General features: G+C 41.3%; 1 protein-coding gene across 4 annotated transcripts in view; it reads right to left on the bottom strand.

Moving 5' to 3' along the window:
- Window positions 1-9,976, bottom strand: part of DEPTOR (DEP domain containing MTOR interacting protein) — a 136,064-nt gene extending 126,088 nt beyond the window's left edge. Inside the window, exon 1 of one of the 4 annotated variants that reach the window (XR_003315012.4) lies at window positions 9,646-9,911. Coding sequence is in view for 3 of the 4 variants with exons in the window: in XM_026495508.4 (XP_026351293.1) it covers window positions 9,646-9,767 (122 nt within the window). In the remaining variant the exon portion in view is untranslated. Of the gene's footprint in view, window positions 1-9,645 lie in introns of all 4 variants that reach the window. The other 3 variants (XM_026495508.4, XM_057307851.1, XM_044382623.3) reach the window with 3 other exon arrangements.
- Window positions 9,977-17,251: the final 7,275 nt, after the last annotated feature.

The following is a 17,251-nucleotide window of genomic DNA, read 5'->3' as shown; positions in this document are numbered from 1 at the left end:
GTATAAGCTCCCCGCTCTGAACTCTATGTCTGTTCTCTGAAAATTTTGGTTTAATCACATTGTACTCTGCTCAAAAATGTTTCACTGATTTCTCATCATTGAGCCCAGGATATTGCTCTTATTATCCCCTCAACACTCAGTGAACCCTTCTCCAAAGTACAACAGCTGTGATCCCCCCTTTCGCAAGGGGACCCAAGGCAGGCAGGAGAATACCATCTTCCTTTCCACAGTATTACAGATAGCTAAGCCCAAGACCACCAGTGAAGAGCTTTGCTTTGCTGTAATATCTTGTGAGTCTGTGAATTAAGATGGTCCCAAAACATCAAAGCTCAAGGCTTCTGCTGATGGTTGATGGCAGCCAACTATTTCTCTCTCTTCAGCCTTCATTTGCTCAGAAAACGAATAGTGAATATTAGAAAATCACACGTTAAAAGTTTTAGGGGAAGTGTACTGTTGTCTGCAACTTACTCCAAAGTACCCAAGAATAATAAGTTGGATAGAAGAAGGGATAGAAAGATAATTATGTGATAGGGGCGCCTGGGTGGCGCAGTCGTTAAGCGTCTGCCTTCGGCTCGGGCGTGATCCCGGCGTTATGGAATCGAGCCCCGCATCAGGCTCCTCCACTGGGAGCCTGCTTCTTCCTCTCCCACTCCCCCTGCTTGTGTTCCCTCTCTCGCTGGCTGTCTCTCTCTGTCAAATAAATAAATAAAATGTTTAAAAAAAAAAAGAAAGATAATTATGTGATAAAGCAAACATGGTAAAATGTTAATTGTGGAATCTTAAGTGGTAGATGTAAGGGTATTCACTGTAAAATTCTTTAAACTTTTCTGTATGTTTGTAGTTTTCATGATGAACTGTTGGAGGAAAAAGCTCTTGTTCTTTACATGTGGGTGTCCTTAAAATACTTTGCGATATCTTTTAGCTCTTGTAAGTACAGCAGCAGGTTAAGTGCTCTTCATCAGGGCAACCGAGGTCTGTTCATACTCTCTCATAATGGCTTAGGTTCCATGCGCTGTTATGTTTGACGACCAGAGTCTACAATCCAGGCGTTAGCAAAATAAATTCTAACAAATGCGAAGGAAAATGAATCATGGTTATGCATTAGGTCATACTGCCTTAAAACCTCATCTCTAAAACTGCTTTTTGTTGTCAGTTCTTAAGAAGAAAATAGCACAATAAGTAGGAGCTTTGGTAAAGCCTTGTTTTATCGACCTTATCCCAGTTTAACTGAACATAAAATAAGGGGCACTCCATGCCTCAATGCAAAACACAGTCATATCACCACGGGGACTAACCTCTTGCTTTTTGTCGTGAATATATTCTGTGAAAGTCACTTTCATTCATGGAAAAGTTAGAGAGTAACAAAGTAAATAGAATTTTAAAAACAACTCAATGAAAAGAAGAGCCAAATTGATTCCATTCTCTTTTCCTCGTAGGGAAGAGGAAAGGAAGCAGGAACTACTTTTACAATCCAAGTAATTCATACTTTGCTGCAGTCAATGTGTGAGCCTGAAAATAGTGGGCAAAGCTTATAAGAGGATCACGCTGTAAATAGCAAACTAGCCCAGGATCCACAAAAGAAATATGTGCTAAACTCCTCTTGAATGTGAAAAAAAACAATCCTTTCTTAACATACTTGCTTGGTAAATTTGCACTTTCATATATTCCTCTATGAAGACTAAGATAATGGTTGCTCTTAGACCCGCACATAATTATGTATCTCTACACTACCCCCTTCCCCATTCTCCTTGCTCTGTCAAGCCACCACTCACAGCGTATTCTTCCCAAATTTCACAGCTTGTTAGAAAATGGCCAAGCTTCACACATAATAAAATGCAGTGACTAACCCAACCCTAATGAAAACAGGATAGCATGAAAGGAGGCTTTCCCTCTTATTGACAGTGTTCATCAGAATGCTCAGCAGTTTCTCCCACCTTAAGTCAAGATCAGAGGAGCTGCTGTGCTAGGACTGGTCCTCTGACTCCTGCCTGATGTACCCACAATGCCCCCGGCTCAGCTCTCTACAGCAGTAACAGTTTCATCACCCAAAGCAGGGCCCCTCAGAGCTGGATGACCTACATCAGGCCAAGACCTAGGTGGGTGCTGGGCCACAGCTTGCCTCAGTAAAAGCAATGTCTGGGCAAATATCAGAATCAGAAATGAGTAGGAACAAGTATCACAGAGAGACTGTGTTATCATCATTAAAACAAATGAGCAAACTACCACCACCACCACCAGGACCATAACTAGCAGCCGAGGGGTAAGGGTGGACAGATTGGAAACTTTCTCTGATGACACTAGCTGCTAACTACCTCCTCCTCCCTCCTCTGCAGCTGCCACGGGCTTGCCTGAGCTGGAGGCCCTGGCATTTGTCCCCTCTTGCCACACCCTAGCCACAGCTGTTCGTCTGCTAACTGCAGATACGCAATAACATCTTGTCCCACACTCCTGGATGCGTTTTCCCTCACTTCATCTCATCTCTCCTATCCAACCTCAAAATTATTGTAAAAGCTACAGAAATGTGATTCTTTATGCAGACCCAAATAAGTCAGTGTTCTCTCTGAACTCTTCCAGGATGGAGACATCCCAGCCAACCCTGATGAAAATAGATCCCACAGCCCCTGCTGGCACTGCCACCAGGAACAGCTGCTTGCAAGCACGCCGTCTGGCCGGCTAAGCCCTGTGCCCCCACGCTGTCTCCACTGTTGTCCCTCAAGTCTATAATAATGACAAAAACCAGTCACTGACATGAGCTTCCAAGTATGGTTAAGCCTGATAAATATTGGAATAAGGATCTCAGTTCTAGAATCCACCTCTCCTTGGTGGACGAGAGGAGCATAGAGAAGTGTGATGACTTACTACATAGTAAGAGGGTTGATCATTGTTTCCTCCGCCTTTTCCTAATCACTGAGCTCAGAGGAACTGACCATTTAAGAGCCACCACTTAATAAAGGCAAGTGAGTTCCTAATACAAATTATATTGGAAACAACAGGAGAGGAGAACAATCTTCCTTCCCCTTATATTTTCTTTTGATAGGTATTTATCTTATTTTCAAGTTTATTGATTCTGAGAGATGGAAGCCATAACTTAACTGTCAGCACTGGCCTTTGAGAAAACATAAATATATTATTCACTTACAACTAACACTTTCAGAAAAAGATTTACATGAGAGCAAGCCCGTACGGGTATAAAATAATTCCACGGTCATTTATGGAGTGCTTACTAAACGTCTTCTATTGGCATGATGTTTTTTGCAAGTGACAAAGTGCCTCCGAAGCTCTCTGCTGGTAAGAAATGAGTCATTACCAAGGGTCTGCTCTGTACCAGGGTTCTGCCCCCTGCTCTCCCATCCCATTTGCGAAGCAGAAAAGATGTTCCCAGGAACAGAGTCTGTATGTTGGAAGAGCCTCTGATTCAAAAGCGATTCAGCACTCTACACTAGGCTTTTCTGCGTTGACTCCAAATGCAGTGGCTCTATCTCCTACAGAAACACCCCCTTTTCTTTATCCAAATAGGTGGTAATTTCCTGACTCCAGGATAGCTCTGCTGTTTAGAAGAATAAAAGTGTTCTCCTTCTGTTTGGATCTCTAGATTTCAGTAGTAGCTTCTGGGTGGGGGTTTCCTGCTATTCCCTTCAGTCAGAATGTCTAGTAGAGCTAAGCTTCCATATTAACGGCTTCCAATAGGGGCTACCCCCTAAGACAATTTCCATGTCAAATGGAAAATTCCTTAAGTTCAAAATGCAGTGAAATGGACTATTTCTCCTTTTTCTCTTCTGCATGCTCTAAATTCCTTATCTCATACTTACTTTACTGTAGCTTGGTTTTTGGTTCCATAAGCTGATTCTTACCTTTTACCTGCATACTGCATTACCATTTGCAAAGCAAATTCAAGAAAGCAATTCAATATTTATTGAACGTGCTTTTATGAAAAAAGCAATAGCAAGTCTGTAAGAGTCTGGAAAGGCAGTCTGTTATAGCAGAAAGGCAAATACATCAAACAAGTTGAAAGAACTACAATTTCCTACAATTTGGCTAAAACTCATTGCCTAGTAAATTGCTTGTTGGGAACCTGCTTTAGTGATTGGACGAGATTCTTGTAATTAGCATATTTATTCTAGGTAGATGAGCATAACTGGAAGGCTTAGAACGTTTTCTCTCTTAATTAAGCATTCCTCATTACCTTCTTAATTCTCCTCCCCACTCCACTTCCATCCCCACAGCTGGCAAAACTGTGAACTGCAATTTCTCTTCCTATTAAAATGATTACAAATTCAGAACGAGTGGAGTCCAAATTAAGTTTTCAAAACCACATGGCAAGCAAGACCCCATTTAACAGTTAGTAGAGGAAGTGACCATTCTATCTTGTCAAAACATAAACACTTCCAGAAATAAATTGGATTTTTTCCCAACAAAATGGAAAAAAATCATTTGTCTACTATTTGTTTGCAAAAAGATGTCACACTAGAATGTGGTAAGTCTTGTATAAGGATTCCATTTTACATTTGTCTTATCATCACATTTTGTGTCCCTCTAAATTGCTTAGTTGATGACACCATTAAATTGTCGTCTAGTATCCTTCCTAAGCACAGGGACTTTGAGCTCTACCACTTTATGGCTGGATAACCTATGGCCAGTTAGTCTAAATGTCTGTTCCTCGGTTTTCTCATCTGTAAAATGAGGGTGATAAGCATATCTTTTACAAGGAGTTGCTCTACAGATTAAAGGTATATATACATATAGGTACATATATTAAAGGCATGTATATGTATACACATGTATATACACTCATGCATACATCTCCTTGGCAGGTAATAAATGCCATATAAGTGAGCCTTATTGTTGTTATTACCATGTCTACCATCAACACAAAGAGAACAGTGATATTATTGGCTTCATTACTTCAACACTCTATCACTAACCACTTTCTTGGTAAGTATCTCTGGGATTATCCTAGGGAGGAAACATAACGTGGATTCGGGGTGTCTTAATTAGAGTGTCATAGTTACGACTGCACGGCAAATTTCAAGATAAAAGACATACATAGAACACATAAAAATAACAAATGATTTGAAAATTCATAATATGAAACTCCATTCATTATTGATTTATATATGGTTAATTGCCTTCAAATTAGGAATGTTCTGAGATTTTTCTCAACTATTCATGGCACCTTTTCTGTTCCGTATCAAGAATAATACTATAAAAATATATATGTAAAATATCAGTTCCATTTGGTGTGGTAATAAATTGTTATTGAGTTAGTGATAAATATCACTGCATTCTTAGGCCAATCAAAAAGGCAAAAGTTTATTTAAAAACTTCCAATATTTTGTCTTCTATCTCTCTAATAAAATGTGTCATCCAAATCCATTTTTGTAATGGTTTTGTTGAGATGTAAGTCACATACCACATAATTCAACCATTTAATGAATATAATGTGATGATTTTAAGTATATCCCCAGAGTTATGAAATCATAACCACAAACAAGCTTATAATGCTTTCATCATCCCCAAAAGAAACTCTATACCCATTAGCACTCACCCCCCATTCTCCCTCCTGCTGCTGGCAGCCACTTTCTGTCTCGATACATTTGCCTATTCTGGTCATCTCCTATAAATGGAGTTATATGATATGTGGCCTTTTGTGTCCGCTGTCACTCAGCATATTTTCAAGGTTCATCCATGTTGTAGCGTGCATCGGTACTGTATTCCTTTTTACGCCAAATAATATTCCATTGCATGGATGCACCCCACATTGTTTACCCATCCATCAGCAGATGGACACTTGAGTTGCTTTTAGCTATTATGAATAATGCTGCTGTGAACATTTGTGTATAAATTTTCATGTGAACATATATTTTCATTTCTTTTGACAATATACCTAGGAGTAAAACTGCTGGCTCATATGTTAACTCTATGCTTTATCTTTGAGGAAATGCCAGACTGTTGTCCAAAGTGGCTGCATCATTTCACCTGTCCACCAGCTGTATATAAAGGTTCCAACTTCTCCACATCTTTGTCAACACTTGTTACTATCTATCTCTTCTATTACAGCCATCGTGTCGGTTTAAAGTGGTATCCGATCGCTTTTTTAAGATGCAAAACCATAAAGATACATTGGGCAAGGAAGTAAAATCTCTTATGAAAAAGAGAAAGAATGAAGAGGTTAGGAAAAGGACCCCGCAGTCAGGCTGGAAAAGAAAGAGGAGATGTTTCTAAGTTTGCTAGTTAATTTCATGTCCTTATGCAACTAACTGCCCTTCTAAGTGTCAGGATTGTGGAGCCAGCCCTCAATATCACAGCTGGAGCTTATAATAATAATCATAGCAACAATAACTAATCTTGGTTTATGGTTTATTTAACAAAGTTCCCTCCCATATTCTAGTCCATTTGATCCAACATCACAAATCTTATGTGGAAGGATATTATTAATTCCCATTCTGCAGGTAAGAGTACTGAGGCCGAGTGGTTGACCTGACCAAGGGAATATGGTTAAAAATACATACATACATATGTACGTATGTGTGTTTCATTAATAGTATATGTTATTATATTTAATATATAGCATTAAATAAATATATTTATATAAACATACATTATTTGTTATATAATTTTTATATATGGCATATGCATTATATATATAGCATATATGCTTATATATAACATATATAAACATATATATATATACAGCATGAAATAAATAAAATGCACAGGGCTGGTCCTGGAAGCCAAATTTTTAATTTCAAATCCCAATCCTTGGTGCCCCAGTTCCTTATCACTTTCATTTGCCTTATCTCTGATGACCAATAAAGCAGTAGGAAAGCAAGCGAGGACAAAGGGAGTTGTATGTGAAGCAGTCAGAGGCAGGAGGCCTGCACATCTCAAAGCCCCCCCCCCCCCCATCAGACTGGGGGAAAGCAGTTAAGGATGTAAGGACGCATCGTGACAGGGACATCAAGGATGGTTGCATTCCCACCCCTTCATGAGAGGTTCCTCCAGTAATTAAGAAGCCACTGAAATCCCTAAGCTCCGAATATTTCATCTATACTGGAGTATATTTAATCACGTCCCTCGTCATTCAAACACTCATTGAGTAATAACTATGTGCTAGACACAGTGCTAACATGGTTGAGATTTTAAAAAGCAATGGTTACAATTTTCCAAAGTAAAATTAAATAGTGAACATTTTCTAAGCCCATCACGTGGAGCATCTCATTTAATTCTCACAACATTCTTGCAAGAGATGTGGAAACAGGCCCAGAGAGTGAAGTAAATTGACCCCGAAGTCACAGAACTATTAAATGGTGAGGCAGAATAAGAACCCAGGCAGCCTGATTCTATACCCTGTGTTCTTAACCACCACCCAATCCTTCCTGCCAGATCTCTCTTGGCTGGAAGTCACACGTGGTGACGCACAAAGACCAATAATACTGATTAATTCCAGCAACCATTGTTGAATGCTCATTAATACAGAAACTCAAGGGCAAATTCCCACAACAACCCTATGAAGTACTTATCTTCATTTCCATTTTACAGATGAGGAAACAAAGGCTCAGAGAAGTGAATTAACTTGTCCAAGATCACAGAGCTATAATAGCTAATGCTGACACAGTGCTTACTATATACCAGCCATTGTTCTAAGCACTAATTTATCTAATCCTCCTAACGACACTATGAGATCGGTTCCATTATTGCCCAGCATTCTTAGTTAAGTAACTTGTTCAAGGTCCCAGGCTAGTAAGTAGCAAACCCAACATTCACGCTGAGGAAAAGTCAGTCTTGAAAACAACTTAATGGTGACTATCGGCTACAAAGTGGCTAAGCAGAAATCCAAACCCAGGTCTGACTCTTGAGTGAAAGAGAGCCTTCTCTCTTCTTACCAACAAGCTAAGCATGGCCCTCAAACCTACTTTACTACATAGGGGTGTTAGGGAAGAAGGGGGGTAACAAGTGCTCTGGAAATCCCCAAGGAAAGGCCATTTAAGCTACCGCCTGAAGGAGAAAATGCTTCCTGTACAAGGATAGGCACCATCCAATTTGTTGTTTTAAAAGAAATGAGGGGCACCTGAGTGGTGCAGTTGGTTAATTGTCTGACTCTTGGTTTTGGCTCAGGTCGTGATCTCGGGGTGGTGAGAGCAAACCCCTCCTCCAGAGAGGAGTCTGTTTAAGTTTCTCTCCCTCTCCCTCTCCCTCTTCCCTTCACCCCCTTTAAAATAAATAAATAAATCTTTTAAAAAAATTAAAAGTACCGGAGTGAGGGCTTCGAAAAAGATGATACAGTAACGAGGAGCAAATAAATTAAAAAGCAAATGCTTCCGATTGAATCAGAAGAGCTTTTAATTTTTATTCAATTAGAAAATACTCCTGATGAAGGAAAAATGAGCTTTTATTCCCTTTAATTTTGACTACACATTTAAAAATCACCGAGGGATTGAAGTGTGCAATTTGCCTTTTTAAAGTTAAACTCAACAGACTCTGACTTCCAATATTTACTTCCTCAATCTAACTACTGCAAGCCGGGTGGTTACTAAACATTCAGGGATCTTTGCAAAGATTCTCTCTCCTTCAGGTCCTGAAACACAGCATTTAAAAACCAAAATGAGCCTGGAGATTCAGGCCAAGCATTAGAAGGAACAGGCGCGCGCCTCATGCCAGCTGGGCCAGGGACCAGCACGCAAGTTGTGGCTCAAACACTTCAGACCCAGGGTTATTTTTTCCCCCCCTGGCAAACTGATTTATGACCACACGACGGGCAGCTGCAGAACCGGTCAGACCATAAAAGTACATTACTCAAACATGAATCCAAGAAGGACCAGGATGGGATGCGAATGGTAGGGGGCGGGCGCGGATCTGGGGTTCACTGCCTGTCCCAGGTGCGGTGAGACCCGTCAATTCCTATTTCTTGCAGCAGCCCAGGGCGGATGGACTCTTGCTCTCCAAAATGTGCGCGCTAGGGAAGTTGGCACAGCAGCACGGCATCCGGACAAGGTGCCTCCACGCCCCCTCGCGGACGCGACTGATGATTGACGAGGACGTGCCAATTTAGCGATAGGTACTTTTTCAGAACCTGGGGTTTAGCCCCCACAACACCCCGTCAAGGGAGTCCCGGCGTGTCAGCCTCATTTTACAGATGAAAACGCTAAGGGTCAGAGGAGTGAAGCAGGACTTGCCAGTAAAAAGAAAAACCTCAAGTCAATCGTGGGGTTGGCCCTTTCATCTAGAAGTCAAGAAGCTGGGGCTGGAGGCGGCATAGGGCTGCACACCCACCCTCTCGCTCTCTGGACGCATTAGGGGTCGCCTGGCAGCCAGCAGGCCTGGCAGCGCACGGTGCCCGGAAGAGGGAGCGCGCGGCGGGTGGCGGCGCGTCTGCGGGGCGCAGGGCTGCAGCGGCGGGGCCGGGGCGCAGCGCGCACCACCGGCTTGCGCGCGTCCGCCTCGGAGCCCCGCGCCAGTGCGGAGTCGCAGGGTGGTCAGCAGCAGCCGCTAGGCAGAGGCGCCACGCCGACCGTCCACACGCCCGCAGCGGTCCCGGAGCCCCGCGCGAGTCTCAAAGCACGAGCCACGCGCGTGTGCGCGCGGGGCTGCTGCGGGCACAAGCTGGCAGTGCCACCGTGCGCCCACCGGCACTGCCCCACGCCTTACCGTAGCTGCTCCCCGGTGACCAGGACCTCAGCCATGCGCTCCAGCTCCCTTTGCTGCGCCCCACCACTCCCGCTGGTGCTGCTGTCGCTGCCACCGCTGCCACCGCTGCCGCCCTCCTCCATGGTCGGGCCGCGCCGCGCCGCTACCACTGTCTTCCCTAGCCGCCGTGGGTTTGGGTGTTAAATCAGCCTGCCCCCACGGAGGCCTCCCCCGCCATCTTTGTTAGGGGCAGTCCCGTTGCTCAGACGCGATTGGCTGGAGAGGGAATCCCTGTGGGTAGGCTGAGGCGCTAGGCAAGTCCGCTCCAGGAACTCCAGCTTGGGGCGGCGGCTGGAGCCCCGCGTGGTCGGGGGGCGGGGCCAGGGGAGGAAAATATAAACATCTGGGCGGGGCGCCGGCTCTGCGGTGTGCACGCTGGTGGAGGTTAGGTAGGTGACCTCTCTCGTCGTTACCCACAGAGCTCATGCTGTGGGACCTTGAGGACAGGCCAGGAGGTTACTAGAGAAGTGTGAAGGTATTTTTATTATACTGTCTATGCTCCAAATTGCCAGAGTAAAAATAATAACAGAATACCTAAATAGTGAACAATGAAGGATGTAGGGATGACACGTCACTGCGGGGGTTGATGAAATTAGGCTTTTTTCTCGTCCCAATCCCCTTCACCAAAGACAGCTTACTTACCTTATAGTGTAATCAATAAAGAACGCTGGTCTGGGAATCAGACCTTAGATCCAGCTCCCACCTATAATTTCTTACCAAAATGTGCTGAATCCTCAGTTTCTTCCTTTACAAAATAAAAATAACCGGGGCTACCACTTGTTGACATCTGCATTAAATGCTTCAGGTAGTTACCTTCTTTATTGCAACAAATCATAAAATGGGTATTGCCCTCCTTTTACATCAGGAAGCAGGCTCAGACAGATGGGTTAACTTGTCCAAGGCAAGCGCGTAATAAATGCAAGAAGAATCAAACCCAGGACATTCTGGCTTCAGAGTTGTGTTCTTAAAAGACTGCTTCTTAAAACGGGGATATAATGGTATTGTCGACTTAACCAGGACGATGGGAGGAACTTTCACTAATAGCAAATAAATGTTCTGTTATTGTCTCATCCAGGGTCGGAGTCTGGTCTACAGGAAAACAAAGTAATGCTAATAGCAGAGGTCATTATAGTAAAGGGATATCTGTGTTGACGTTTTATGCAACGTCATTTTATGACTTTTTTACAATTTTTGCGTATATACAAGTCTCTGCACCTTTACAAGTAAATGTGAAATTTTTTTTAGTGAATACTATATGGAAAGACAATCTTTCAATTGCAGATTTGTCGTAAGTGTACAGAATAAAAATGAAAATGAGAGGGCTATTGAAAAGCAAATTATCTTCTTTGTATGTTTTATGTCAATTCTGCTATTCAAAAGTCTTTATACCCACTATCCTTCAGGTTTATTGTATTTTATTCTGTTTTCTTGTCATTTATTTTAAAAGAGATCACTGTAGCCTTTTCCAACATTCTACAAGATCATTAAATAACTTAAAATTGAAAATAATTCATTGAGCATTTATTCTGTGCTTTCCATTGTGCTAAGCACTTTGTTTATATTATTTACCCTCACAAAAACCCTGAGAGTTGGGTATTGTTCTCAACTTACAAGTGGAAAAGCTTAAGCATGGAAAGATGAAGTGATTTGCCTAAATTTCACACCTGGAAGGTCAGTTAAGCAGCCCTGGGACCCTGGATCTGTAGACTCTCAAGGTTATGCTCAACCATACTCCAGAAAGAGAACAATTGTCCAACTCCCTTGTGAATTCAACCGTAGATACTAGGCAATTTCTTCACCAAAAGAAATTATCTAACTTTCTTAACTTTTAAAATAAACCTATGGCAAAAATGTAGAGCAAGGGAGACATAGTGCCAAGTGAATGTGATCCTAAGAGCTTCGTTCTGCATAAAGTATAAAAATAATTGAACAGAAGTAGAGGTCTTAGAATTAATGAGTTTAACAGCTGGCTGTCACTCATGTTTTAATCCTGTAACATAGAATATCAAGAGTTTACATGGGCTTCACACTCAAACATGGAGTTTCTATCCTGATTCTGTCATTTACTAACTTGGCAACTTTATGCTAGTGACTCATCTTCTCTGGGCCTCAATTTCCTGATAGGAATAATAATTCCTACCTTTTAGGGGATGTTGTGTGGCTTAATAACATTACATAGTTTTCATGTATATGATGTGTTCAAAAGCTGTTCTCTTTAATATCTTTACTGCTTTTAATAAGACTTAGAGGAGGAAGAGGAGGAAGGAAGAGAGGAAAGAGAAGAAATTCTTGTCAGATACTTTCCAGAAGTTTTTGTTGCAAGGCAAAACACCTTTTCTCAAGTTATCTCTAATTGGTTTTTTAATTGTTAGTAGGCCTTGGAAATGAAGGAAGGAGAAGTGCAAACCTGGCCCCCCCAAATCTGTCTTTTATTTAATTATTTTAAGCTTTTTGAAAGTGCAGAATGAAAAAAATTAAGTTATTACACATTTCTAACTATCCATTGTTCAACCCTGTTTTATCCAAAAGTTGTGGCTACATATTGTAAATCATCACTATTGATTGTGTTTTACTTTTTCTTCTTTTAAATCTAGTTGTGTTTTCATTTACATTTAGGCAACTTTATCCGAAAAGTAAAAATTACAAGAATTTATTTTTTGCAAAATACTTTCTTGTTTAATAGCTTATGATTAAAAATTATAATAAAAACTTTTATCATGAAAGTTTATGATTTAAAAAAGCACCTTGACATAAGGGGAAAAAAAAATTCAAGTCAGGAAAACACCTTGTACTGCTCCAGTGAGAAAGAGTAGAATTTATTTCTCCTGCTCAATGAGGAAGGTTTTCCATGTGTGTCCATGGGAATGGGAAGTGGGAACTGGTTTGCTATCTTTGCTGTCATCATTTCAACCTTTCTTTTGACATACGAGACACACCATGCTCCACTGGGTTAGAAGACAGATCCTTTTTCCGAATTTAGGGACAGATAGGTCTGACTTCAGAGGACATGTGAGCACTCACGCTGAGTCTGTGAGCTTGAGAGCAACCCTCCCAGAATAATCTGTGATCTATAGGTGTTGCTGGAAGAAGGCTGGCCACTGACATCGTGATTAAACCACGTGTGAAGATCTGAGAAGGGCTGAAAATTCCAACAGACCCCGGTTTGATTCCCGGTTCCATTGGGGCAGGTTCATTATCCTCTCTAATTTTTGCCCTCTTCTGTAAAGTCAAGATCATACTACTAATCCCATTGGGGTTTGGGGAGAACTAAATAAAATTTAATGAGCACACTTGTTACAGGTGGGAACTATTAAATTTAGCCGTTTCTTCCAGCTTGCCCTGCTCACCTGCTTCATGCTCTCTGGCTGTTTCGGTGCTTGGAGCCAGCGCTTCTCAAACTTTTAGTAGATGAGGACCAGGTGTGTTTGTGCATGCGGGTGCGTGCATGTGCACGTGTGTGTTTTCAATCCGTTGAAGTTTGACATTTTGGTAAAATACAATAGAAATAAAATTTTTAAATGTACAAAACACAGCTGAATTTGTTGTTGTTGTCAACAGACAGCAGATCGGCCAAGTGTTATACGCATTTCTCTCAATGTCTCAATGTCTCTCAATACAGGAAGAGGTCACCAGTTGGCAGACAGCATTTTTAGTACTGGTTAAGGGTAAGCAACAATGTGAGAAGATGAACTTGAATAAAATGTGTCAAAGAATATTGTCAACTCTGAAGCTTAATAACAGGTAGCTATGGGTGTTGCTGTTGCTTCTTCGTCTACACCATTATCGTTTCCACCTGCTCTTAAAGATGAATTCAAACCCTGCCTTCTCTGTGCTGTCCTCTTGCACTCCCTCAAGGGCTGTGGTTTTGTTTCCTGTGCGTCTCGTGATATCAGAAGGTTTACGTTGCTTTTAACCATTAATGGAAGTCTCTATTCCTCAGCTGCCACGATTTTGAGTCTCTTTCTGTGAATAGAAGCAAATGGATGGGTTGGTATTAGCCTGTCTAGATATTTCTGTTGATAGATCCTTTAAGAAGGGAAAAATAGATACAAAGAGGGAAAAATAAAATGTTCATGTGTCATCATTCACATCCATTTTAAATATTTTTGTCGTGTTTGACACGTGTTCATCTTTTTTTGTAATGACAGAAATCAAACATTACAGATAAATGTGAAGTCCAGTCCTGCTCACCTCCCAAGAACAATGCAGTTAAGGGCGTCAAAAACACTCAATACTTTGGTATATACTGCCACCTAGTGGTTGATTTTGAAATAACCCTAAATGATAGTGGGTCTCCTACAGGAGTACCACCCCCAAGAAGGCGTTTTTTGGAAAATTTAGGTGGGGGTTGTGGTTTGTCACCCTATTAGGAGTGCTGCTGGCTTTTAGTGAGCAGGCCTAGGGATGCTAGATATTCTCATTTTCCTGGGACAGCGACCTCATAAAGAATTGTCCTAAATCCTGAATGTCTTTCCTAGGTCCTGTGGGATATTCTTGCAGATGAAAAACCTGTTTGCTGTTATCTGAGCTTAGAACCCAATTTGGTTTTACATAGAAACACAAGATATTTTTTGCACAATTTTAATAGAATTCTGACTTGTCCAGGAATTCAAGTATTATGTACATTGAGAAAAAAATTGTACTTTGCTCAGAACTTTACCAAGAAAGTTTCATCATTAGATAGAATTGTTTCATTTGTCATTTGTGTAGTAAACACTCTATGAGTACAGCACACCTTTTGTAGTCTGCACTCGTTAGTGATTGCATGTGTGGTGGTTCTATGTGTGTTTGTATAGAAATATATTATTTAGCCAAATTTTAGAATGCCAAATATAAAAAAGAAAAGATAGCAAAATTAGATAAACTGTTATCTTCTGTTATTCTAAAATTATTCATCTCGGGGCACCTGAGTGGCTCAGTCTGTTAAACATCTGCCTTTGGCTCAGGTCATGTTCCCGGGGTCCTGGGATGGAGCCCCCAGTTGGGCTCCCTGCTCAGCAGAGGGCCTGCTTCTCCCTCTCACCCCTGCTTGTGCTCTCTCGCTCACTCTCTCTCTCAAAGTCTTTTTTTTTTTTTTTAAGATTTTATTTATTTATTTGACAGAGATAGAGACAGCCAGCAAGAGAGGGAACACAAGCAGGGGGAGTGGGAGAGGAAGAAGCAGGCTCCCAGCAGAGGAGTCTGATGTGGGGCTCGATCCCATAACACCAGGATCATGCCCTGAGCCGAAGGCAGACGCTTAACCGCTGTGCCACCTAGGCGCCCCTCAAAGTCTTTTAAAACATTTTTTAATTTAAAAGTTATTCATTATAAATAGTTGTAAACATCTGACCATCTCACTAGACCTTGTATAGTCGCTTAAATATTAAAATACATTTTATTTTGTTACAGATGATTTTCTTTTTCTTCCTTACACTCCAATGTAAGGGCATTTTTTTATATGCGCACTGAAAGCTTATATTGAGAACATTGGTGGATTTTGAACAGAGGAATGCCATGATCTGACTCACATTATTACAAAAATGGCTTTAGATAACATAGGATACTCAGTCCTGCGCTTGATGCAGTAAATACGTTAATGGGTATTCCCTTCTCTTCTATGGCAGTGAGTGAACACGGCAAAACAGGCCACTCTGTGAAACATGACACAATACCACCATCTAGTGGAAAAAATCCTAATTGTTTTATAAGCAAAGCTTCAAAAAAGTTTGCTTAACAAAGAAGGTGCAGTTAAAATTTAAACTACTGTAGAATTAAATACATCTTGGTGTAAATCAGAAATTCCTTATCTGAAGTGATTTTTAAGCAAAAACAAAGTAATATAGTTTCCAAGACACTACTTGATTCCATTTCTCCTATCACATGAAATTATTTCCCTGAGGAAGTATTTCTTCCTTTCTTTCCTTTTGTAAGCTCCATGCCCAGCATGGGGCTTGAACTCAGAAACCTGAGATTAAGAGTCTCATGGCTCTACTGACTGAGCCAGCCAGGCACCCCAAGGAGGTATTTCTTTCAAGGCTTACACTTCAAATGTTGGTGAGGCTTTATTTTTTAGCTGAGTTTTTAAAGTCACTGATGGAGTTCAGGCAGGGTACCCCAAAATATGCCATTTCGGCACACTGATTATTTCAAATTAAAGTTATCCTAAGAAACAGCTGGTTCAAGAAGGCCTCTCTGACCCTCCTTTGTCTCCTTGAAAGCAGGAAATAGATCTCCCTTGTGAAAGGTATCCTCCCTGCACCAGGGAGTAGAGAGATCCCCTTATCACCAGAGAGAGAATTTAGGGCCGAGAATGTTGTATAAATAAACCCTATCAATTCTTCACTAATTCACTACCCCAAGCCCAACGTGATCATGTCAATTGTCTTGTCTAAAAGGTATAAAAAGCTGCCTGCTCTAGTCACTTCTTTGAGTCTCATATTTCCATGAGCTCCCATACGTATGAATTAAGTTTGTTTTTCTCCTGTTAATCTGTCTTATGCCAATTTAATTATTAGACAAGCCAAAGAACCTAGAAGGGAAGAAAGGAAAACTTTTCCTTCCCTACATCACACTCTCCCTGGGTCATCTCATTTATGGGCACTCTTGTAATCACCATATATGTGTATTTAAAAGCTTTATCTTTTAGCTCCTAGCCAGACCTTTATTCAAACTCCAAGTTCTAAATCCAGCTTCAAAGCATGTCCTTCCTTGTATATTCTCATAGCACCTCCATCACCACGAATCAAAAGCAGGACTCATTAGATCTCATCTCAAATCTGTTCCTACCCTTCCTACAATATGTTGTAAGTGAGAGGAAATGCAGTTGCTCACCCAGGAACCTAGAATTCATCTTTGATCCTTTCCCCTCTTCTTATTCCTCATGTCTAATCAAGTAGCTACTATTATCCATTGTACCTCAAAAATTACTTCTTAAACCCAGCCACCTTCATCACTCACCTGGGCTCTTATTTTTAGAGACAAAAAAAAAAAAAAAAAAAGCAGAAAGACATGAAGTAATCACACAAATAAATGGAAAATTACAACTTACTTAAAATCTAGAAATGGGAGGTAACTGCTGTCATGACCGTATATATTAGAGAGGCTTTGCCTGATCAGGGAGGTCAGAGAAAGATTTTTGAGACATGGTTATCGACCTAGAGCCCAGTGGTTCAAGATCATACCCCCTAGCCTCATGTGACTATCTAAATTTAAAATCACTAAAATGAAATTTAAAATTTGATTCCTCACTTGCATTATCCATATTTCAAGCACTCAAAAGCCACGTGTGGCTGGTAGCTAACAATTTGGACCATGCAAATATAGAACATTGTCAGCATCTCAGGAAGTTCTATGGGACAGTGTTCAGTACGAGGATGACTAGGTGTTGGGGAGGCAAAGAAGGAAGAGAAGAAAGAATACGCCAGCCAAACAGATCCCCACATAGCAGGAAGCATCAAGGAGAGAGTGAAGACCTCACGGAGAGCCAGTGCGCCCAGTGCTACAAGGAGGCACTGAAGAAGAGGAAAAACAGTAGCAGAGGAGGGAGGATAGGATTCATCTCCTGAGGTGCTGGAGAAAAAAAAAA

Source organism: Ursus arctos, unplaced genomic scaffold (assembly GCF_023065955.2).
Source record: "Ursus arctos isolate Adak ecotype North America unplaced genomic scaffold, UrsArc2.0 scaffold_6, whole genome shotgun sequence".
NCBI lineage: Eukaryota > Metazoa > Chordata > Mammalia > Carnivora > Ursidae > Ursus > Ursus arctos.
The sequence above is the reverse complement of the archived record's forward strand: the minus strand, read 5'-3'. Positions and strand labels throughout refer to the sequence as shown.